Source organism: Drosophila takahashii, chromosome 2L (assembly GCF_030179915.1).
Source record: "Drosophila takahashii strain IR98-3 E-12201 chromosome 2L, DtakHiC1v2, whole genome shotgun sequence".
Classification (NCBI taxonomy): Eukaryota; Metazoa; Arthropoda; class Insecta; order Diptera; family Drosophilidae; genus Drosophila; species Drosophila takahashii.
Genome location: NC_091678.1, coordinates 17795519 through 17820836, shown reverse-complemented (window position 1 = coordinate 17820836; position 25318 = coordinate 17795519). Strand labels below are relative to the sequence as shown.

At 38.1% G+C, this 25318-nt stretch overlaps 3 protein-coding genes across 3 annotated transcripts in view; 2 read left to right on the top strand and 1 right to left on the bottom strand.

The window, feature by feature from the left end:
* LOC108067944 (neuroguidin) overlaps positions 1-25318 on the top strand; it is a 41331-nt gene that overhangs the window by 10928 nt on the left and 5085 nt on the right. The gene's annotated exons all lie outside the window — the stretch shown is intronic.
* LOC108067942 (ABC transporter G family member 20) lies at positions 445-9081 on the bottom strand. The gene is made up of 10 exons (XM_017157236.2): positions 8857-9081; positions 4110-4231; positions 3629-4051; positions 3475-3568; positions 2676-3022; positions 2204-2619; positions 1964-2150; positions 1466-1731; positions 1319-1405; positions 445-1065 (listed from the first exon to the last, which is right to left on the bottom strand). The coding sequence occupies exons 2-10, from the start codon at positions 4211-4213 to the stop codon at positions 854-856; spliced, it is 2136 nt and encodes a 711-aa protein (XP_017012725.1). The 5' UTR covers positions 4214-4231; positions 8857-9081; the 3' UTR covers positions 445-853.
* Positions 14681-16559, top strand: LOC108067943 (phospholipase B1, membrane-associated). The gene has a single exon (XM_017157237.3). The coding sequence runs from the start codon at positions 14845-14847 to the stop codon at positions 16186-16188; it is 1344 nt and encodes a 447-aa protein (XP_017012726.2). The 5' UTR covers positions 14681-14844; the 3' UTR covers positions 16189-16559.

Here is a 25318-nt window from a genome sequence, read left to right as displayed (position 1 = left end):
CAGACATTCTGTCTAGCTCTTTCGAGCCCGAAGTGTGTCAGCAACTTTGGCACGTCCTCGACATTGTCGTCGTGAATGTGTCCTTGTCCTTGGCCCACACACACAAGCCAGCAATATTATATATAAAAGCAAACATATTTTATATATATATCAGGATATGCGTGTGTAGGAGGAGTGTGCTTTAGTTTTACGCTGTTTTGGCCTGCACATAGAGACAAACAAGACTGAAAGTCGGTTTTTATTTGATTGATAATATTTCTATCTTATAAGTCTTGTTCTAAAGGTCGTATATGACTTATAAGTAATGCATAAATGTAGGTAGGCAAATAAATTTCAATTAAAATCAACGTATTTGTAAGAAAATTGCTTGTTGCTCCTTTGAGGTATGCAAATTTTAATTCAATTTATTTTTTTTAATACCACCCCAAAATAAGCCACTTTAAAAACATTTAATTTAGTTCTTTATTTTTGGTTGATTTAAAATTTCGCTTTACATAATTTCACATATTAATATACAAAGTATACACATTATGGATGTGGATAATTTTAGTGAGTTTATCAATCATTTGAATACGAAATTTTCTTGTTGTCGATGAGTACGAAATGTTTTGTCCTGTGTATTATAAATATTCTTGTGAGACACCCTTAAGACCTTATGCTGAATTTAGTGCAGTCGAGCACTAAAAAATGTGTTTCCTTGTGTGATGAGTCTACAAAATGCGAGTGATATGCTTCCGATAATTATTAAATTAAAACGATATGCACATAAGATCACCTATCGAAAAATGCTAATACGTTAAAACTAATGAAAAGGCCCCCGAATTAATAAAGAATAGCCCAAGAATAACCGCCTTTACGCCTTGCGTCTGATGCCGATCAGGCAGAGAACGAAGAAAATGATCGTCCAGCCGGCCATGACCAAGAAACCGTTGTAGACCTTTTCGTGCGTGATGCTCCATCCCTTCTCGATAACGTTTCGAGCAGAAATGGAGGGTATGGTAAAGGGTAGCACCATCACTAGATCCTGCAAAAACTGCGGCATGCTCTCCAGGGGCCACAGAAGTCCTGAAAAGATATGTAAGATGATTTAAATTTACACACATAAATATTTTATTTGTAAAATTGACCTATACAGATAGTTATGTAACTATAAAAAATATTTAGGTGTGTTTTTGCTAATTGTGTGTATTTGTTGTGAAAGTAACTATTTAATTGGTAGAATGGAAATTTTTGTGGTTTGGGACTGTTTGACAATTATATTGGTTAGTTTTAGTTTATTTTTTGTGTGTAGCTGATTTTGAGAAAACCCTGTACTTACCGCAAAGTATAATCATGGGGTAAAATGCGCCAGTGGCCACAAAGTTAGCCTCCGTATGCGATTTGCAAAAGACAGATATAAAGAGACCTAGAGGAAGTAAGTTATGTTGTTTTAAACAGTAATTTTTAAGTTTTTTGCTTAACTTACCAAACAACATGCCGCAGAATGCGGTAAGTGTCAACAGTCCAATGAGCGTTGTGGTATCCCCATTGTTGTACGTATCGAAAACCAGGCCAATGTACATGATCACCTCGAACGACTGCAGAGCCATGATGATGAGTTGGGTGAGCAGATGGGCCCAAAGCATTTCGGTGGCCGAGACACCTGCCAATAGCGTTCGATCCCAGATTCCATCCATGCGTTCCGAAATGAACACGGCAGCCGTCATCAAAGTGGCCAGGAAAAACACCATGCTATGATACAAGTCAAAAGTATTAATAAATGGAAATCACAAGCAAGTGAGACGAAGAGTGTTGCAAAATAGAAAAGTAGAAAGGAAAAGTTGAGTTAAGCAAAGTTCTGATCTACTTCCAACGAAGTACCAAATAATGGATTGCGGTGAATTTCATCGGCTCATAAAATAAAAAACATAAACATGTGAGAGGAGGTTCATAGATCGGTCCATCGTGTGGATTCCGTACTCACGTCATGACCACACCCGGGGCACAATACTGCTGGAACTCGATGTCTGTACTGCCGAAGATCGGCTCCTGGAACTGAACGGGTAGATCGACAATGGCCGTGGAAACATTGCAGTCCTTGACCACACTCCGCATGAAGGAGCTGAACTTGTCCCGAAGTTTTCGCTGCATAAAGTACGCCACTTGTTGATCTGCGGAATAATAGAATAGATTCAAAAGATCTTACCTTTCAAAACGATCTTACCTGTCATATCGATGTGGATACTGAGCTCGGCGTGTTCGACAGCCCCATCACTCGTATGCATCCCATCCTCCAACACCGAGAGAATCGACTCACTGAAGTTCTGGGCAAAATGCAAGTAGCCAACGGTGGTGGCCCGCTTTGCATCGCTCAGGGCATCTGCTTCGCTGGAATAGTATTTCCTCGTTGCCACATCGTCACCCAATTCGCGAATGTATCTGCAGGATAGCTTATGGAATAGACAGCTGTCGTTTTCGTTGTCCCTGTACACTGTGACCAGACTGTCGTTAAAGCATTCACCATAGCTCTCCACTTCGCCAGAATAAACTCCTATCTCCAGATTCGTAGGGGTCTTTCCAATGGCCAGATAAAAGCAAGTCAGTTGAATGATAGGGAACAGTAGCATGAAAATAATTCCTCTGAAAATAAAATTTATAAGTTATACTTTTTTTTAAGGCTAATGGCTTCCACTTACGAGGGCTGTCTGAAAAGCTGCACAAAATTCTTTGTCATCAGGGCCTTGACCCTGCCCTTGGTGGTAAAGAAAACCTTTTTGCGGTTCTCGTTCGGAGGCTCCTCGAACGGAATGGGCTGTTTTTCCGGCGTGTTCGGCTCGTGGGTGTCTATAACCTCAGGAGGCAGAACAGCCGCCGGTAAGGCCTGGTTTTTGTTGTGCTCCATCATTTGGGCCAACTCGCCTTCGTTGCCCTGTCGCTGGCTCAAAATGAGAAAGGCGTCCTCGATCGACTGCGTTCCAAACTTGATCATTATGTTGGTGGGTGTATCCTCGGCCAGAAGCACGCCATTGCGCATAAGACCAATCTGTAATGATTGTTTATATTTTTAAAGTATTCTTTTTATTGTGATATGTATGGATAAGTTAGAAGTATTAATGCAGATTATCATACTTAGTATGGTTCATGTGGATCTTTAAAATTGTCTATCACACAGAAAAAAATTGACAAAAGATCAGAATTTTATGTGCAGGTCAATTTTATATTTTTTAAGGTCTAGGTATTCATATCATTTTGAGGTGAATAAAGGTTATTTGTATCTTGTTTTACATTAGTTGTTCAAAAAATACTACACTTTTTAGAACATTTTAAACGGGAATTTCTATTATTCTTATGAAATAATAATATCAAGTTGATATGTTTGAATCATAAATTTGAAACTAATCATATCGAATTTCTATTGATAAAAACAGAGGTAGAATTGATCTTATTTAATATAGAACTTTTGTGCATCGAATAGGGCTAGTAATTTTTACTTACGCAATTTGCCTGATTGGCTTCCTCTATATAATGGGTAGTAATGATCACAGCCAGTTTGCTATTTCTTGTCGTCTCCACGAGAAACTCCCAGATTCTAGAAGGTAAAAAAAGAAGGTTAGACTCAAGGCAAGACAACAAGTTTTGTTGCACACACTTTTCACGCAGCATTGGATCCAATCCCACTGTGGGTTCGTCCAGGATGAGGAGCTCCGGATCGTGGATCATAGCGCAAGCGAAGGACAGACGTCTTTGCTGTCCACCGCTGCACTGCTTGATCATCTGCCTAGCCGGTGGCAGTTGCAGCAGCTCCTTGAGCAGCTTGAACTTCTCCCGGATGCGTTCGTCTGTCAGGCCGTAGATGCGGCCGAAGTAAAAGATCGTCTCCTTGACGGTCATCTCCTCGACCAGGGCGATCTCCTGGGGCATGAATCCCACCCGGGATCCCGGTACTCCGCTACCCGGCTCACCAGGTTTAACGCCCAGCACGGAGACCTCGCCCCCGTTGAGACGCCTCTGTCCGACGATGCAGGAGAGCAGGGTTGTCTTTCCGCAGCCGGAGGCTCCCAGCAATCCGTATCTGAAACAGGGAGAAATATTAAGATTGGGACTTGACGACAAAATTGAATGGCACTCACATGGAACCCCGCATCACGTTCATATTCAGATGGTTGAGCACAATCTTGGGATTTGATTTGGAGCCATAGTACTTATAGCCATTCCTTACTTCAACGGCCGCCATATTGAGTTGCCTTTTGTTCTGTGGAATAATTATTATACATTATTGCAATATTAATTTTTATGAAGTTTTCGGGGAGGGAGATCTGAAGTATAACAACGGAATTCCAATTTAAATTTTCTATAATATAGGAATTTTAAAAAATCCTGAGATAGTTAGAAAAAAATTAAATAAAAAACTTGGTATAATCAAAAAATCTTCGTTTTACCTAAGAATATGCGAAGATTTTTTTTATTTAGAGCCCCTTCTGCCTACGCTACTTAGATCATAAATCACTTGCGTCAATAATTCGCATTTTCTCGATTTGGTTATGTATTTTATTGATTTGCTTCGGCTTTATGACATACACGTGTCGAGGCAGTCAAAGCACTTGTCCGGTCCAAAATTATTTTCGGGTTTTCTATGTGTACTCTAAGTACTTGCTAATTAGCCATCTTTGCGGTTGAATGAATATGAAAAAGAAAACTGTGAGTTCTGACTAGCTAAACCAATAATCGTGGTTCATTGGCCTTTAATCTCTAGTATTTATAAAATTTATGTTTATGACTAAAAAACCAAGGTGTCAAAACATATACAAGGGATTCAGAGGTTTGGTTGATATGTACATAAGTCGAACGAAAGCTCAAGATAGATAAAGGTAAAATATATTTATAAGTATCATCAGGAGTAGAATAAAATATTTCCACATTTACATAATTTATTGTTTATAATTATATTCTTCTCCATCAAGTTCTGAGTGGAAAATAAGGTGGGCAAGTCACAAAAATTTTCTGAGCCACTCGGAACTTCTGACGAAGAGATAGGGAAACGTCTTGCATAACAATCACATACTATATAGAAGTGTATGTATAGCTAAAGATCAACGTCAGTACAAATGCATTTAGAATAAATAAACACCTTGCGAACTGGATTTTAGATGCAAAGAAAATATGTCATGAGAAAGGGGTCTAAGGGGCACGTGGTAAAAAGCGACTTGTAAATTGGAAGAGCTCGTCATTTGCATGTCGAGACAAAAACTTTAAAATGTGAGAAGAATCGCAAGTAGAATATGGCATACATGTATCGGTTTACTTGTCGGAAATTCAAGAGTCGCTTTATAAGTGTCTAATTTAAGTTATTTGCTTTGCCACCTTTCTAGGTTCGGTACTTGGAATAAATAACAGAGTAGAAGTAACAACAAATACTATAAAGTAAAAAATAAATATTGTGTACTAGACGAAACTCCTTCCATATAATATATTTTCTTTTAAAATTTCCCATTCCTTAATAGACAATCGTATCTCAGAACTAACAAATGGCTAGAGAAATCCCACGCATGCCATGTTTTTAAACTGCTTTCCACGCCCCTCTCGTTGCCATAACATGTAGAGGCTTCGGTTTTAAAAAGGTAGGGAAATGTGACATTTACAGTACTGACTCTTATACAATTCCAAAGCTTGTGTTAGGACCGCTTTTAACTTTGCACTTGCATTCTAATTTTTTCTGAAAAGAAACTGAATAATTTTACCTAAGGGCAAGAAGCTTAAATATTTTTCTAAAGCTTTATTTAATGTCATATATCATTTTATACGTTGCAGTTGCAATTGTCGCAACATTTTAGCTCTTTAAGAAGTGTTTTTGTTTGATTAAAATCATTAAGATTTAATTGATTACTTTTTCAATTTGTTTTTTTAGTCCATTATTAGTAACATCTTCATTAATTTGTTTATTTTTTTTGTTTTCCCCTTTAAATGTGACTAGGAATTCCCAATATAAAAACCTCATACTCGTGTATATTTGTGACCTCGCTAATCAGACTTTGACCCACTTCGATTGCCAACTCATGTTTTAGACTCAAGCCAAAAATAAACTACTTACTTCAATGCATTTGTAACTATTTATCTGAATTACTCATGTATTTATCTTGGCATGTTATAGGTATATAATACATACAACAACAAAATCAACAATAAAGTGGAAAAAAAACCTAAACAAAACCCGCCCATAAAGCGTTCGAAAGTATAACCTAAAAAGAAAAAAAATATACATGCTTACCCAAAAAAATAAATTGAGTAAGGTTAGTAACATACAGTCGTGGTCATAACTTTATGCCTTGTTTCTGCCTTTTTATCGTAGCTGGTTGCTTAACATTGCAAATCATGATGCAAAGGACAACTATTTCAACTTGATGTCGTTTAGGTTTTATTGTTTTAATGCGCATCTTTCGGGTTGACAAGCGTGAATAATGTCGGTATAGGTCGAGTATAATTAAAAGCGAATAACCCATAGTGACATACTTTACTTTGCTCATTTAAAAGTAAATGTAGATGTTTAAACAAATTACATTAGATTTTATGACTTCACCCTCCAGTAACGAACTCAAAATATAGCAATTACCAATACTTAACCGCCTTTATTTACATGAAAAATCCCCCTGCGCAAAACGAATGGATTTGGATATTACAGCCGATTTTCCAAAACCGACACCTGCCATAATAAAAAGAAAAAAAACCCGAAATAATTAACAATACAAAAAACCAAGAAGCGACAAAAACAACGAGCATCAAGGTTGCCAACTGGTTAACGGACTACTGTTGTTGCTGACGTTGTAACTCAATTGCGAGCGGTTCCAAAAATCGGTGGCTATATTTATTGATGTTTTTCGTTTGGCGTTGCTGCCTGTATCTTTTCTGCAGTCGCATTTTATTTGCCAATGTTTTGCAATGTTTGCAATTGAGCTTTGGCGGCCATGAGCCCCTTAGAAAAAGAGGGACAGTGCCCCCCAAATTGCTTTCTCAGCCCCCCAGAACACAGCCACGAGCATGGCCAATGGAGTAAGTAATTATTACCGAACACGTTGGCTAAATGGTCAACAAGTGTGCTGTTACCTTGATGCAGTTTAACGGCTTATTTAGCAGGCCAACCGTATCAGCTATAAGCAGCAACTAAAGCCCACTCCTACTGCTCATTCCAGTGTTAGTGGGTATTTAGTTCGTGCACCATGTTGCATCTACAACCGCTCCGCTCTCGCTGGCCAGCTGCCTACTGAGACTCACTCCTGCCAACTGCTTCCTTCTCATTTGCCGTCTTTTTTCACAATTTTCTTCTTTCTCTTTCATCGTTTTTGTGGCATGGCCACTTCTTATATAATGCCACAACAATCATTTCGGTCAAACTGCAACAGCAACGGCAGCAGCAACATATCCACAACAGCTGTATGCCTCAGTTTGCATGGCTATGTTTATATCATTCACCTCTTGATTAAGTTTAATCTTTGCCTATCCGATCGGTTCTAGTTATATAATTGAAGTTTTTGAGTAGGTTCGCGAAATAACGCTATTGCTAAGTGTACCGACTGTAAGATATCCAAGTTATGACCGGTTGAACTAATTTAAAAAAATTTAAAAATACTATCATATATTAAATAAGAAAAAAAATATTTAAAACCATGTTAGTATGCAAATTAAAAAAAAACTAAGGATTAATAATTTTAAATATTTTTTAAAAATGTTTAATTTGTACCAACATTTTTTTCTTTTTAGATTTTATTTAAATTGTACCCTTTAATTAAATTAAAGTGAGTTTCCCAATTATTAATTAAAATCGACATAAATGTAGTAAATGATTAAAACGACGAATCTTGTCCAATTATTGCTTTTGTTGATTTGATTTTTCTCATTGAATGCACATGTGTGTTTTTGTCATTATGCTTTTCATTAAACGTTTGCCTAGTCGTTTTTTTATTTTTAGTTTTGTCATTACCGCTTTGTGTGTCACAGTACCTTCCTTTTTTTTAGGGAAAAATTTTTATTTTTTCTTTGTCATTCGATATAAAAAAATCTAAGAGGAAATTATTGCGCCTAAGTTGGGAGTGTGATGAGCTTTTCCACCTGCTAACATCAATTTCTTTGTGCTGCTCTAACTCCCACTTAAAACGAAGAAATAAGCAGAAATCATTGAGACTCAAAAACACACAAAGATAAATAAATGGATGGGGTACTGTTGCAATATTTTGCATTGCTTAACCGCTGCTGCTTGACTCAGTCGAGCTCCGTTCAGCTTTGAGTAAGCTTTTTTAAACACTTGATATTTATTTTATTGCTAAACCTTTATTTGGAAAAGGCAAACAGAACGCCGGAAATATAATAATAATGTTAGCTGTCTTTTTGTCTCTTGCGTACTTTATTCGATTGGTAGTAGTAGTTTTTCTCTATTTTATGGAGTCAAAAATTAACACAATATTTTTGGTTTGTGGCCGAAGACCTTCTTATGTACACTCAACGAAAATCACATACACTTTGATAAAATACACATGTGGTCATGCTTCGGGGCAGTCCACTCAAGTTTGTATCTTAAGTCTTTCGTTTTCCTTTTTTTTGTGTATGTGAGAGGTTTTCCCCATTCGATACCGTTATTTGGTTTATTAAGAGCACAAAAGAAAAACCTAAATTTTGTTTAGGTTTGCACTTAATGTGAAAACTTAAATAAAATATGATTTTGTCATAACTCGCGTTATCTGTTAATTTTAAAATTTGTGATAATTTTTTTCACTTTTTATTCGTTTACTATACGAAACATTATTCCGAACTGTGGCCTTTTATATTAATTTACACACACATTTGCCTAATAAGTTTTCCTTTTGGAAATACAGATATTTTTAGCCGTACCGTATAAATCAAGAGATTTTTCGTCTATCCTCCAACTTATCGTGTTGCGCACGCGCGCTTTTGGTGTTGCAATTTTTTTTGTGACTCTGTGAATTCTTTTTCTTTGCTTTCCGCCGATTTTAAAGAGTGGCTTTTTTCGTTTTATTTTTTCTATGGTCTTCCACGATCGGCTGAACCTCTCCGCTTGCCACAAGTGTCGCTTGCAAGCTCCGTTTCTCGACTGAGTTGACCAAGTGGCGGATCGCGTACTCGCAAGCTCAATCCACACCGCTGAGCCAACTCAGCTCGGATCGGGCGCCAGTCATTGCTTCTCTTAGCTTTCGGCAGCCGCGACTCGCGACGCTTTTCAAAGCGGTACTGAAAATAAAAAAGTTTAAATATATGCAGGTTTTTTTGTTGCTTCCTTTGGTGTATGAAAAAATGAAGATAGATTGTATGAAATAAAATTATTAATGCGGCACAACGCAGCACTTTTTTTTTCTATATATTAATTTTTTGTCTCCGTTTGTACTTTTTGCCATGTATGCCGGTTACCTGTAAACTTCTAAAAAAGTGTATATATGTATGTACTAAAATCTTATAGGGAGAGAAATAATTATTTATACATTGTAGTCTAGTAAAGGGCATTTATAAGGTACTTGGATTAATGAATTATTCAATTTTTGCTATTTCTATAACCAGTTAATCAAGCAATCAATTGAATCGTAACCAACTAATTATTCCTTCATTTCAATTGCAGGTATGTGAACGTCACTTATATAACGATTATTATTCTGCGGTGAGTTCGATTTTAAATATGTCTGCTAATTGCGCATTTAAAATTATATATTTAAGGTTTAATTGATTGAGAATTCCTTGTATATTTGCATTTCAATTATTATATTAGGAGCAATAATATTAGAAACACTATCCAACTAAATAAAAAATTAAAAAACAAATTATTTAAACGAAACTTGGTTTTTGTTTGTTTCAAAAAGTATTAAATATTATTAATAACATTATAAATGCTATGTTTTTATTCTAATAATTACAGTAGGAACTAAATTGCCGTCTAAATAATAACCTATAGCCTCTAATGTTTATTTCACGTCTACGCGTGGCTTACCTTTGACCATATGAACTACAAATTCAATAAAGAAGTCTAGTTAGGTAATGAGAATCAGGGTTTAGAATAATATACATATAAAGCAGTAGGGTTAAAGTTACAGATCTTTATTTTGCAGCTTCCGGCTTAAGGCTTTCATACTGAAAATCGTTAAATGAAGATAAATGCTTGAGTTAAGTTAGAATAAGTATAGTTGTTAAAACACTGAAACAGAGTTCAAAATCTAAACTTTGAACGAAGTTGAACACTCAAATGGTCGGGGCATCTCATTTGTTCAAGTTTCACATAAAGAAGTTTGGGATAGCGATTAGACTATGTTCCTACTGTTATTACATTTTTCTTTTATACCTTTTTAACGATTGAAGCGATACCACTCATTTTCGTTGTTTATTTATAAGTATATTTTATACTTAATTTGTCTGAACGATCAATTTCTTCACTGCAAAACCTTTTTGTGTGAAATTACTGATTTAATATGCATACCGGGTTAACCCATTTGCTTAGCATTTAGCCCCAATTTATATATCTGTTTTTTTTTCTCGAATTTTTGGGATGCTGCCTGTTGATGTTTTTATTGGCTGACTTGCACAAGTTTGCAAAAAAAAAAAAAATTGACGGAAAAAAAAAAGTTACAACTATACGAAAATAAAATGGTTTGAAAAAAATTGGCTCTGTCCATTGTCTTGCTCAAGCATAAAGTTTATGGCACTCAAAACTGGCTTGCTCGCTTACATTTCGATAGTTTTCGGTTTGAAACATTCGCTTCCATGCGAAACAAAAGAGGGCAAATCGAAGTTCAAGTTTCTCATCCCATATCATCTTTTATCTGGCACATGCTGCTTCGACTTTTGCTTGTTTCAGCTTCAGCCATTGCCTTTTAACATATTTTTCGTGTTCAAGGCCGTGCGCTGGCGCTTTCTTTTACAATAGGCGACCTTGACGCTGCGACTGCGCAAGCGTCTTGGTACTCGCTCTTGGCCAGCTCGAAGTCGGAGGTTCGGGGAGCGGGCCAAGTGGAGAGGTGGTGGCTCTGGAGTTTGCACGCCGCGGTCGTGCTGACGTTTGTTATCACAGAGAGGCAGTCGGTCAGCCGACAAACTAACCCACTTAGGGTATGTTGAACGGCCGCTGACCACCATCTTCTCTGCCCACTCTTCGTCTGCTCACCTGCCGTCAGTCTTGGCCCTCTCTGACGGATCGAGTTTTTGTAATCGGACCGCACAAATGGCAACTTGTACGAAAAATGTTTAGTGTCAACCAATTAGCTGGTTGTGCAATTACTGATCCTAAACCTAAATCCTGCGGTAGCTAATCGTTCGAGTTTTTAATAAATAAAAAACTTTAAAAAACTCAGTGCAAAATAATTACACTTAGGCTGATCATGAAAATGTATTCTTTAATCCTTTTTTGGTTTTAAAGAATGATTGAAATTTTATTTATTTTATTATTTAGTTATTACGTCATACTTTTTGTTAATTTTTATATTACCAACAATTTTATAAGTTTAAAAATGATTTTACCGACAAGCGTATTTGTATTTGCCAGCTAAAACAGACTCACATTTTAATATTATTTTTATTTTAATTACCTCAATTAAATGTCGTGTAGATCAAGCAAAAACAACAAAAAATTGAGTTACATTCCCTTAGATCATCAAACACGTTTTCCGTAATTACGATATTAATCGCTTATTACAATAATTATAACGTCTAATTAAAAACGTTGCTACATTTTTGTTTTTGCGAAATGCAGTTCATGGAATAGATTAGATATTTAAAACCCGGTTCTTTCTAAAAATTGAATTATAGTATCGTTTCTGCTTACATTAACAGGTGATTTTTTTTAAACAAGAAGTAATAATTTTAAACCATATTTTTTAAACCTTTTATTTAAATCTCGTTTTAACCAGCTTACTATGGAGCAAGTAAAAAATTAAGACAATCTGGCAACACTTACAAGGCTTTTAAACTTTTTTATTATTTAAAATATAAGCTTTCCAGCTGAGCCGCTCTGAAAGCTTTAATGGAAACTCCCTTAAAGGAAAACATCAGTTTAAAGTGCTGTTCATATTTGTGTAAAGACGGATGAGCCCGTGATGACTCATCTTGTTTACAAATTAATCTTAATTAGCATAAAATCCATATTGTTTTAGCTTAAGCTTAAGTTAAGCTTATTGCGCTGCGAAATTTGCTTGAAAAAAAGTAAGCAAAATGTTGCGTGCTTGCTGCGATATGTTGCGGCAACAAAACGAAAACAACTTCACTTAGCAACACTTAATGAGTCTCGATTAGTTTAAATGAAATGAAGCTGTGGCTTTTTATCGACACCGCAGACAGGAAAAGGCAAGTAACTTAAGCTGGATAGCATTTATTTAATTGAGCTTTATTATCATGTCATTTGTATCAAGGGAGATTAAAATTAAAACCAATAAATTTTTCTTAGATCTTAACTATTACACAAAATACAGAATATACACAACCACAATATAGTAAATTTTAAACTTTAAAAGTCGCCATTAAAATTTAATATTTTTTAAACTACAATTTTTTAATATATTTTTAACTTACAATTTTATTAAATGTTCTTGAAGAACAAAATAGTGCGGATTTCTTGTTTTATAGGGGTTTTTTTTTATTATCAGTGTAGCCTTCTGATGAGATCCCTGAACGTTACATAAATGATTATTTAAATCAACATGCTATTAAGTGGGGACAGATGTCTAAAAGGGCAATAGCAATTTATGAGTTAGAAATTGACACATTAAAAAATTCCATTTCAATAGTTCTAATTGACTTCGTTTAACTAACTGTACAAGTTTATTAATTACTTCGAAGCAATGCTTGCATTAACTTTGCCAACTTTAGAGATACTTTTTACTTTCCTTAATGGTACTGCAATTTCATTTGCAAACCTTTCTGATGAATTACATATTTAGTTTAAAAGACTTTGGGCCGGATTCGAGTCCGCATGTTAAGTTCAATCGATGGGTATTTTTGAAACAAATACATTGCTTTTAATATTTTGGCAAATCATGAAAAGTATGAGTGTATTTTTGGGAAGATATTAAGTAGAATATACAGGCCACATAACTCAAAAGCAATGCCGTGGAACCTGCAGGTGCTATAGCAATTGTATGAGACTTTTGCTTAAGAGTACCCAATATTGCGAATATCTAAAAGTTCAATTGTCTTTTCCTGTGCTATCTAAACTTTTCTAAAAAAAAACCCAAAATTATTAAATAAAGGGTGTGTTATAGCATAAAAAGCACAATTAAAACAGATAGAAACTAAAGAGTGTAGCGCAAAAATCACAAACTACCAGCTGAATTAAAAGCTTTTAAAATCGTTAGATGCTGACATTTCCCGGTTTAAAGGTTCAGTTTTCCAAATGTAGAGTACAAAGTAAATATTAGGTAAAAAGTTTGTAGGAGCATGTCAATATCATCCAGATTTTGATCTGCCCCAACACGGAGGATCGTTTCGCAGAACCCGTTAAAGAAAACCGGAACCGCAAAGTAAAATTCCATCACGTTCAGGCCCCTTGCTGTTGGCCGCAGGCTACGTTTACAGCCTTCAGATGACACGCCTTGAAAAACAAGACTCGACGTGAGTCAACTTATGAGAGACGCACAATATATTTATAGATCACTTTACTTAATAATATTTTATTTAAATTATCTTTGTTGTGTGGGCAATAACCGCTATCAAGTTCAGCAAAACGGATATGTTTTCGCAAAGCACTCAAGTCTCAAGACTCTTTTTGAAAGATCTAAACAAACAATTAGCTATTAACATTTTAAGCATTTCGAGCAACAATTACATTACCAACTTACTTAAGCTTAATGTGCAAATATTTTGAAAACTTTTTGCTTGTGTTTTCTTTGCTTAAAATCATGCATCAATGGAGAGCAGGAGATTTAAGGCGATACATTTTTAGACAGAGACGTGGCTGGACTTGAACAGATACAGATTGAACTTTCAACGTCTTGAAATAAATTTAATTTTTATGGGGTCGTTATAATAATATAATAGCATATTGTAATTACCATCTCAGGTATAAGGTTCTGTACCATTAAAAAGTGAATAATATAGAGGGAAAATTAAAAGACGGAAGCAAGATTATTGCCATAAAGGTTTTAAATTTTAGATTTAAGGGAACCACCACATTAGAATATTATTTAAATTAAAAAACCCCCCATCACTTTAACTCAATGACCAGATTTTAAAATGTTGGTCGGAAAAGGGTGAATTTTGGGTTCGCCTAAAGATCCACAGCTCAAAGTCTACGCCCCTGCTCGAGCCGGGTTCTCTATAGCTTCAATTTAATTATATTTATTGTTTCGTTTTTTTTTTGGACACACAAACAAATGTGCGTTTTGTCGGCTTGTTTTGGTAGCATCCATGTTTTGCCACAAGGTAATTATTTCGCATACTAAACTGTATTTTGTTTAGGGCATTTCTTTGTTGTTGCTTTCGGCCAACATCTTTGAACCGCAGGGCACTTTGTGTGTATTTTTTTTTTTGGAGCTAAAGCCAGAGGCTGGTGCTGCTATCAGACCGCTCTGTCATTTTTATGATTGTTAATGTCTCGGTCAACGCTTTTAAGTCAAGTTCTGAGCTCCCTTCCCAGTCCCCTGCGATCGTGTGAGGCCTGTTGTTGCTGGCTTTAATGGAAAGAAATGAGTTTGAGAGCCAGTTGCGAACAGAGTTGTGCGGGGATCCGGCCTGTGGATTCATGTACTTTGTGGCGGGCATTAAAAACGATCGACACATTTGCCTGTCGGCTGAGAACGCGTTCAGAAGTTCGTCGGTTGTGAGCTTGCGTGAATGGATAAGAACTGATACTGAAATTACAGAAGTAACTTCTGGGCTTGAGAAACTGAAATGGCTAATATTAATTATGTCTGGTGTCTGTGCTCATTATTCTTGGTGCTCTCGACTGTTGTATCTGCAAATCGGCGCATTCGGCGACAAAATCGATCTGATCGACTGTTGGCCGATATCGGAGTTCGTGCCCAGTCCTACAATCCTCGGGTGCCGGAGAATGGCATTCAGCAGTACACCGATATCGACCAGGATCTGCGGCACTTGTTCCTCAACACCAGGCAAACCACGCTGAGATGGGCTCTCAATAACATCGAGGCGCTGAGCAACCGAGGCAGACGTGAGGGCAAACTCCAGGTGCCGGTGTCCAAGAAAGTACCCTTCTTTTGCCCCACGAATAATACTCGATCGCCGAGTCCTCCCACCTCTATAGAACACCTCAGGCCTGGCGACATTGACATCATAGCTGCTTTTGGCGACTCCCTGTCTGCGGGCAATGGGATTCTGTCCAACAACGCCATCGATATGATCAACGAATTTCGGGGCCTCACTTTTTCGGGCGGCGGTCTAGCCAACTGGCGAAGGTTCGTGACTCTGCCCAACATCCTGAAGATCTTCAATCCCAAGCTGTATGGGTTTGCGGTGAGCAACAGTCTGGTGATCAACCATCGATCCTCCCGTCTGAACATTGCCGAGCCGATGATCATGTCGCGGGATCTGCCTTTTCAGGCCCGAGTGCTCATCGATCTGTTGCGACGCGATCCCAATGTTGACATGAAGCGCCATTGGAAGCTGCTCACGGTGTATGTGGGTAACAATGATATCTGCTCGGACCTCTGCCACTGGGACACTCCGCAGACCTTCCTCGACCAGCATGCCCGCGATCTGCGACAGGCCTTTCGGCTGCTGCGCGACCATGTGCCACGCCTACTGATCAACCTGATAGTTGTGCCCAACATACCGCTGGTGCTGAGCACCATGACCCAGGTGCCGCTGCAGTGCTTCGTGGTGCACCGTGTGGGGTGTCACTGCCTCATCAACGACCGCCTTAATCGTACCCAGTTTGCGGAACGCATGGAGACCCTGAATCGGTGGCAGAAACTGGACATGGAGATCGCCCGACTGCCCGAGTTCCATCGCCAGGACTTTGCCATCGTCGCCCATCCGATGCTGGCCAATGTGACGGCTCCCACGCTGCCCGATGGGAACACCGACTGGCGATTCTTCTCCCACGACTGCTTCCACTTCAGCCAGCGCGGCCATGCGATCATCTCGAACCTGCTGTGGAACAGCATGCTCCTGCCCGACGACCAGAAGCCGCGACCTTCGAAAGTGCCCGAGCTGTTCGAACGGGTCGTTTGCCCCACTGCCGAGCAGCCCTACTTTGTGGTCAGGCCAAGTTGAGGGGGTCTCGTCTCCCAAGATCGGGAGATCGGGTTGGGTTACCTGGTTAAGCTGTCTGGTGAACTTTTTAAAGTGGGTCCCCCCGGTCGGGTGTGCACTGAGGAAAATTAATAGAAGTTAAAGTAGATCGTAAGTTGAAGAACTGAACATTTCTGCAAGGAAAATTATACTTGCCAAAAGTTATGGACTCTAACTATGCCACTTCCATTTTCGCAAATTCCTTTGCGAATTTAATTGGATGGGGCAATGTAATTTTACGACTTTTTCTGAAGAGAAATGTGGGATTTTCTTTTGTAATAACATTTGATCCTGGGCTTCAGCGATTAAATATAAATATTTATTATCAAAATAAAAAGAATTTATAAAGTTTTAGGTAAGAAGTATTATTTAAGCAATATTCTTGCACGCGGTATATTCTCATCCTTATTTGCTAACTCCTTGTATTTACGGTTCTCAACTGAACTCAATTAATCGCAAGCAATTTGCTATTCCCATGAGGAAAAAAATGTATTATAATTAATATCTTTACATTTAACTGAATAAATTTCGGTGAATTTAATTTAAAGTTGAAAATTCAGATCTATAAATAACAACTATAGTTGGTATACCAATTATTGAGTTAAAATGACTCAGTAGCTTGCGCTACTAAATACCCTTCGGTTTTTTTCTACTCCTTATCCAAACCCATCTCCATTTCAATTAAAATTTATGCAATTTTTAATTTATATTTTTAATTAATTAAAAAACACTGAGAAACAATCACAACCTCCCTGTCCGGTATAAAAATTCATTAAAACTCTTTTTGCTTATGCGGCGAAAAAAAATGTTTTCAGCTTACATTAAACACCATCCTTCCTGTTCCCTCTTTTTTGGTCGTCGCTGTACGCGTGACAACGTCGCCCGCTTATTACCTTCCCCCTTACCCAGTCCCTGCCACGCCCATTTTTTTCCCAACGCAGAATTTAAAATATAAATAAAAACAAGAAAAAATGCTAAGGACGAGTCCTTCGACTACGGGTTACTTGTTATTTGCAGACATGTTAAAAGAAAAGTTGAAAATCAAAAAATCATTACGTGTTTGTCCAAAAAACAGATTAAAAATTTAAAAAATAAAAAAAAAAGATAACAAAAATTTATTGAAACATAATGATTTTATGAGGATTTTTCGAATTTAAACTCAGTCCGCCAAAAATTTTCAATAAAAACAAAATTTTTCGTGACAAACTGCCTACGAGATGTCAGAGATTTTTATCCTGGAGAAGAATTTGTACACTTTATAAGAGGCGGTTAATTTTAGATGATGTATACTTTTGGAAAAATATAATATACCCTTTTCGAGGAGCTCAACAAGGCATTGCAAACATTTCTCGCTTATGCAGCGGCCGGACCACCTGCAAACCGGACAGTTGCCATTGGGCGGATACCAACCCCCAAAAGAATCAGATTCCGGACACATATGAAAAAAAATATAAAAAACGAGAAATGAGTACATATACATACATACATATGCACGCCCCCTGCAAACAAGGTTGTCAGTGGGAGGGGCGTGGAAGAATAATAACAACAGGGCTGTGAAAAAAAATCCGAAAAAATTGTGACTGTGGGTTGGGTTGCGAATGGGCAAGAGATTGGGAAGACAGGGGGATGGGGATAGGGATGGAGAAGGGGTTGTAAAAATTATATTAAAAATGCAGTGTCCGAAAAGGGCGTACCACAACCATACACACATGCAAATGCTCAAACACACGCTGACACAAAAAAAAAAAATAAATAAAGAACCACACGTGGCAGCAAAAAAACGTAATAATAAAACTGAAGTTTTTACTGGATTGGGCCTGCTCCATAGCGTTGAAATCCACCTCTGGATATATGGCATCCATACATATACATATATGTACATTCGAGTATTATTTACATATTAAAATATGTTTGGGGCCCAACAAGCTGCAGAAGTACAAACTGTCCTGTTTCGAAAAAATATGCGTTTTTATTTTGGGGCCGCAAAAGTGGAATGCAATGTAAACAACCCAAATGAGATCACAAATAGCCGAACAAAACTTTTTGCACCGTTATACCGTGGACTGAAATAATTTTGGGTTGCTAGTAATACCATTATTTGAACACAAATTTATAATCAAGTTATATATTTTCAATGTATTTATAAATACTTAAAAAGAAAACAGATTTTTAATTATGTTTTTTCAATCCAATGGACCACTGTTCAATGGTTATGCGAATCGAAAAAATATGAAAATCTCTAGCCTTGATAAACCCCAACGATAACGTTTTCTCACACCTTAAAAAAATGTTAGATTGAAAAAAATTGAAGCATACAAAACAGGGTTAACCGGGACCATCAAAAGTGCCAAATGGAATAGATAAGCCAGAGAGAACGAGCTAGCGAATGATTGCATAAATATAATATGATTGCAAACAAAAACATTTTTCATTCCTTTGTGACGGTCGCCCACGGCCACACACCCTTTTTTTATAATTTTCGATCCCCTTCCATGCATATCTGATGGTTATATGATAGGGGAGCTTAATCCTAACAAGTTATTAGTAATAACCATATCCTAGTTAATGTACAAAAACTCTACATACTGCCTTTTCTGTATTATAAAAATAAAATAAAATTAAATAACATTGGCGTAGGTTTGATCGGTTTAAAGCTGGGACCAAGAATAGTGGCATTGTTTTTAATATTCCTGATAAAGAAATAATTTTTTTAATAATCTTCAAATAAAAGATTAAAATCGTGGTTCAAAAAAGTCTTAAGTAGAACTATCATTACCTTCCCATTATGTCATCGCACTTACTACAATAGTTACCCTTCAAGTGACCACCGATTGGAACTTGACTTGACAAATCCATCCAGGCAGGTCTTTTAAACCAGAAACCGCCAGGTACTTCAGCCTGGCGAAGCATTAAAATGTCTGGACATGTCGGAGGGGCTAACTGAATGGGTGGAAGGGCGCAGGAGTGGTCAACAATGGTCCTTGGAGATGCCACGAAAAAAGTCAACGCTTGACATTAAACAGCGACAACATTTTCACTTTGCATGCAGAATGCCGACACAAAGGGCCCCGGGATGGACTAGCGGAGGCGTCTCATAAAGCAACTGACAACCGCATTGGGCCCTAGTCCCGTTTCCAGGAACCGGGATCCAGGATTGCCAACAGGCCGCGCTAAAACGTCAGCCAGACAGCGGCGGCGATGGCGGAAATAGAGCAAAAGTTGAAAACAAAAACAAAAACGATGAGCGAAATGGAAAAAAATGGCACACAAGCTACTTGAGCTTGAACCGGCGACGCTTTTCAAATTCCCCACCTCCGTCACCAATCCCATTTCTAGTATTTTTTCCGCGACCAGGCATGCGGCTGACGGGTTAAGGCGGGACAGTTGACCATGACGCTTGGCCAGGGTAGAAGGGATGTGGACTCGTGCTTTCCTTTCATTGTACGCTGGAATGATTCTGGCCCAACCAACTAGCCATCCACCCTCCACTCGAAATCCAACTACCAGTTCCTGTCCGGCTCCTAACCCCCCGTGTAATGGCAATGATTTCGACGTCTGTTTAGTTGGCCCTTTGCTCGGCTTCAACGCAAAAGGATAATGGCCATCTGCAGACAGGAGTTGCGAGGATTCGAGGACTCCTCTGCCAGGAGATGCGTTTCATGGTGCGTTTGTTTGACAGCAGCGGAAACGTCTTTTAGTCAGTGCCTCGTGGCAATGAAAACTGATAGGTAGCGAGATATCATTTGGGAATGGGTTATTCCCATCCAAAAAATCGATGGTCACTATTATAAGAATAGGGATATTTATGGCATTTGATTTAATGGCTCTTACAAACGTAAAATTAGAAAAAAATTCTTTTTTGATTACAAAAAATGTACAGAGAAATAATTTAGTAGATTCGAATTGAGATAGTGGTTTTAAAGGTTAAAAAATTTTCCTTTACATTTATTTAAATTATAAAAAAGCAAAAAACAAAATGTTTTTTTTTTTTTAATATTTTGCCTGGCACTTAAGATCCTTTTAAAAGAAGAGTAAGAAAGAAGTCGCATTCGTGGGGAGTCTTAATACATTTTTCATTTTCCGCTCTTTGCCATCCCAGCACATGAACATCTCGTGGCCCATTTGCTTATGCCTTTTGCCATTGTTTGCGCTACACTTCAACGCACTTTCGTCATTGATCCGGAGAGTCGGTTCTCCTGCTGGTGTAAAACAGTACGGACCCCAAACTGGCCTTCAATCCAAACCTCGTGGATTTCCCCCTTTTTTTTCTTCATTTTTATTGAATTTTGCTTCACCATGCTATATGCAGCCCGCCCTCCCCCAACAACAACTGACCAGATCCAGCGGAATAACCCGCTCGCCCGCCGGAGTGTGCTGCATTATGCCGGGACATACGTTTTGAAATTCCATTCCTGCGTAGGATTTTTTTCAGCCATTACTCAAATCTGTGTGTTTGTATGAGTGGGAGAGTGGAAGGTTGGGGGAAGGTGGCACGTATGTTGCCCGGTTGCCACGTACGGGGGCTACGGCGCTAAGCTTTGACTTGGGATTTGCATTTTTTACGCGCCGAGGACCAACTCCGCCCCATTCACTTGTTTTCGTTGAAGGGCTGGATCGGTGGAGCGAGGAATGGCTTCCACTTCTGCTGATGTCGTGATTTTTTTTCGTACCCTGTGAAAAACAAGGCCGTGATAATCGAATGGTATTCAACTTTATATTCACAAATGAGTTAATTATTTGCGATGACATTTTCTGTGGTTTTTAGGGAACTTTGGATTTTTGTAATATTAAATGTTGTAATCTTAGCAGAGAGTTTTTAATTTGGGTAATGTACTAACAGGTATCCCGTGGTTGAGAGTTTAAAAATCTCTCTATTGTTGAAATTTTTTCCGGCTAGTCCTTCTTTTTTCCATAATTCCCTTCTCCCGTATCCCTCGCATGTTTCTTTCATTCGCTGTGTCCTGTTTTGGGATAAAAATCCATTTCATCATCAGGGTTTCCTCTGTTCGCTGCCTTCCTGCTGATGCTGCTTTGTCTGATCGCGTTGAAATTGTAATGAGATTTTCTGTTTTGGGTCGATGTTGTATGTATATTTTTTGAGGAGTTGGCGGAAATTTTCCGGTAATATGCTTTCTGGGGCCAGGAGCTTGTCTATTTAATTTATAAAATTTATCTGCGCCTCGCATCGGTGGGTAGCTTTATATTTTCTGCAAACCATTCTACTGCCCACGATTTGCGGTTGTCAAGTTATATAACAGCGCTCATTCATTTTTTTAAAGGAAGTTTGGGAGTGAGACTGTGGTCTTTTCCTAACGGATAAGTATCCGTATCCTTTCTGTCCCGTTTTTGGTTAAAATTGTTTTTTTTTTTCGCTATTTACCCTCTTCCGTGTGAGTTAATAATACGTAGATTTGATGGGTTCCCTTTGAGAGCCATACTCTATTTGTTTTTCCATTTATAAGCAAGGTTTAGGATAGGCAATCTCATATAGATATATTTACTACATTTTTATCTAATAGAAATATTTTATTACACAATCAACGAGTACGAAAAAGACAGTTCAATAATACAAGACTTAGCTCTAAAATTATTATAATATTGAGTTGAAGAACCGAATATCGTAACTTCTTTGATCCCTTATAAAATTATATCGGAATTAAAAGTTATCCCCACCTTTTCCCCTATCTAATGGATTATGATATAAAAAAGAGACGAAACTCGGTTTGCTATCTCTGCTCTTTCGCAGCTCTCTCAAAACAATACACAATTTCCAATTAAGCGACAGTTTGTCCACTTCTCCACCGACCACCGACTACGGATATATGTATGTATTCCCGCGCATCTATAGACAGTCTAACCCTTTCCCCCGAAATCCATCTGCACCATTCGAATCGCTGTTGTCGGTCGTTTGCTGTTGTTTTTGTTGGCTTTCGGCGGGGCTCAATAGCAAATTGTATTTAAAATTTATATAAAATTCGCGAAGCATTTGTTGTGACAACGTCTGTGTGCCCGGCCGACCGGCAGCCCTCCAACCACCAAATACCCTGCAAACGAGCGAGCAGGAGCTACCACACGGTTATTTTTGCCTGTTTCACAATCAGCGTTAAAAATTCGCGCAATTTATGCATGCATGGAGAAGGGCGGGAAAAATGGGGAGTTGTGTGCCTGGTGTGTGGGCTGGTATAAATGGCAAAAAGCCTCTGTCGCTGCCTCTTCCTGTGGCCCCCTGTCTCCTTCCCCTCCCCCTGTCCACTGGCCCGTTGTTATTTCCACTGGCGAATCACCAAAAACTCCGCGCTTGTTTATTTTATTGGCACGTAAATTTATGTGGATCTCCATTCCAGTTTCCCGCCCAAGAGTGAGTGAGAGAGAGGAGGTTTTCCATTTCTGCATTCTATATATTGTATGTACACAATTGTGCTTTGTGTATTTTATAAATAATTTTTGTTCGACGTGCAAAAATATATACACATCCAGAAAAATCTATGGTTCCAACGGAAAAGTGTATACATATAGGACTGGACATATACTATGTGCAAAAGAATTTTTGTGGAAGAAGGGGTAAACCAGGTGGTATGCAGTTAGACTTTATTGTTGATATATCATAACACTAAATGGTTGAAAGTACCTGTTTCTAAAGATAAAATGAAACAACATTTGCATATCAATATATTTTGTATCACTTACTGAAGAAAATGTATTTCATTCAAAACCGGAAAGAGTATAATTTTTAATTAATTAGGTCTACTACATTCGGCATTCTATTGTCTATGGATTCTGCAATCACTTGTTGTCCCAATTCCAAGGCCTCGGTCATTTTAAAGTCAAAGGCGGTCTTTTTTAGATTTGCCAACTGAGCCCTTGCTTGTGCCCTGCAAAAACCGGCCAACAAAGAATTTCTAAGAGGGTGAGTGGGCAGCATAATCAATATGCAAAGGGTCAGCTAGGGATGTGATAAGACAGTGACCGGCTGAAATCGAAAAACCGAATAGAAACCAAAAAACGTTTTCCTTTTTGGGGCAATGTTTAAAATGAAATTATTTTATAAAAATTTTTGGTTAAACAAAATGCTATACCAACAAAGAGTACTTCCAAAGAAAGATATACAAATTTATTGATATAAAAGTGAAATCATTTTATAAAACCGTCAGTACAAATACATGTATAATTTTATATTTTTTATAATTATCACTGGGGTCTTTATGTTCGTCTGTACAATTAAAGAAAAAAATGTAGTCGTTTTTTGACCACTGTGTATCTGTCATTCAATGCGTCTCTGCTCTGCTCACGTTCCATGCTGTCCAATTATGTCTCACACATGCAAATGCAACGTGCAGCGGCGGAAATCAGCCGGCAACCTTCCCCAAAAGCCCATCTCCGTGCCACCCAATCACTCGACGCGCTTGTTGGGTCCGCGAGGCTTTTGGCCAGGAGCGGCAGAGCGACACGAACCAGGCCCAAACGACCAGCGAACAAACGACACATGGTTGGCATAACGGGTTCATGGGTTGGGTGGTCGGGGGGTTGGTGGTGGTAAAACTGGACTGTCCTCGGGCTGGAGTTTCGGGGATCGAGGCTCAACTCTGTTTCAATTTGCACCCCCGCAGACGCGGCAATCACTCAGTCGACCCACTACACTGGCACCACCCCCCACTATCACCCGAAAACCCACCCTCCCACCACCCATGACTTTTTCGCGTAACGCAGAATTTCGGAGAATGGGACAGAGAACGTGTGTTGTTTCCGACTCTTTCAGTCCTTCAGTATTTCGCCATCGACATATGGTTGTTGTTTTGCTTTTTGGCCATGGCTAGTCTGATTCGTTGTTGTTGTTGTCCTTGTTGTCGTGCGATATGTGCGTTTGTTGAAACAATCGATTTATTTTCGGTTTCATTTCTGATTGGCAATATTTCATAGCAATGTCGCTCCTTTTTTTTTTCTTTCGGCCCCCTGTTTTGGTCCTTTCTGTTTGTGTATGTGAATGGAACAGGGGCGTAGGACAAGGGGGGATTTGGGTGTTATAACCCCTTTCAGGTTAAATCCCATGAAAAATATGGTGTTAAAAAGCAAAGCTAACAAAATGTTTTTTGAGAACCCCCCTCAACCAAACACTGACTACGCCACTGAACTGGAATATTTGTATTTTTTAAATAACAATAACATAGGGTGTGAGATGGAATTGGTATAAGGATTTTGGTGAACTCAAAATGAATATTCATTCGTTTACAGAACAGCGAAGTCTTTCAAGTCATTCCAAATTTTTCATAGCCCCTAAATAGTTCAACGATGTAGATTCAAATGTCTTAATACCTAAATTTTGTTAATTTTTTGTTGCTTATTTGAAAGAAAATCGACGGTTTTATTTGATTTCAATAAATTTAATCTTCCCACCCTCCGAATCGACTTTTTTGTGCGCGCTTGCAAAATGCTATTTTGTTTTATTTATATATTTATTTTTATATGGTTTGCCAATTATTGAAATAAATAATGGATCTCTGAACCGCGCAGAATTTCCTCGTTGGAGGTTGAATAAATAAAACCGAAATTGATAATTGTCGTATGCCAGTTCGGGCGGAAAATTATGGTGGCTGTTCTGTACAATGCGGTTTAAAATATGCACTTTTTTCGGGAATCGAATATGAGTGCTCATCGTGTGTGGAAAAGTTTTTCCAGCTGCATTTGCATAGGCTTGACCACAGAAGTTTAATTTCCCGTTTTTGTTCCAATCAAATCCCTAACCAAACCGTTCACAATTCAACAACGCAAATCCAACACACACAAGGCAACCGCAACAATTATAATGTCATAAACAGCACCGACTCTATACCATTTTCCTTTTACGGTTCCAATATACGAATTCTGTGGTATAAGTCACTAGTTCTTTTACTGAAAACTTTAAAGGTTGAAAAGCGGTTTCATGCGTAGATCTTCTGAAGGATTTTCGGGAAAATTCCCCCTCAAGGAATTTACATAAAAATGTGCTATAATAAGGATGCAGCAAAAAATTGGTTCTGATCTCGAATCCGCCACTCAATGTTTAATTTCTCTTTTTTTTATAAACAATGTGTTTTACCGTTTAAAAAATCATACCTTGATACTGTAATCGATATAA

What these genes read in the sequence shown, in the direction of transcription:
- LOC108067942 (XM_017157236.2), bottom strand. Translation starts at nt 4,213, where the DNA reads ATGGCGGCCGTTGAAGTAAGGAATGGCTATAAGTACTATGGCTCCAAA. An exon ending in CAGCTTTTCAGACAGCCCTC is followed by an intron (nt 2,620 to 2,675) that starts GTAAGTGGAAGC and finishes TTTTATTTTCAG; the next exon opens with AGGAATTATTTTCATGCTAC. An exon ending in CCCCATGATTATACTTTGCG is followed by an intron (nt 1,066 to 1,318) that starts GTAAGTACAGGG and finishes ATATCTTTTCAG; the next exon opens with GACTTCTGTGGCCCCTGGAG.
- LOC108067943 (XM_017157237.3), top strand. Translation starts at nt 14,845, where the DNA reads ATGGCTAATATTAATTATGTCTGGTGTCTGTGCTCATTATTCTTGGTG.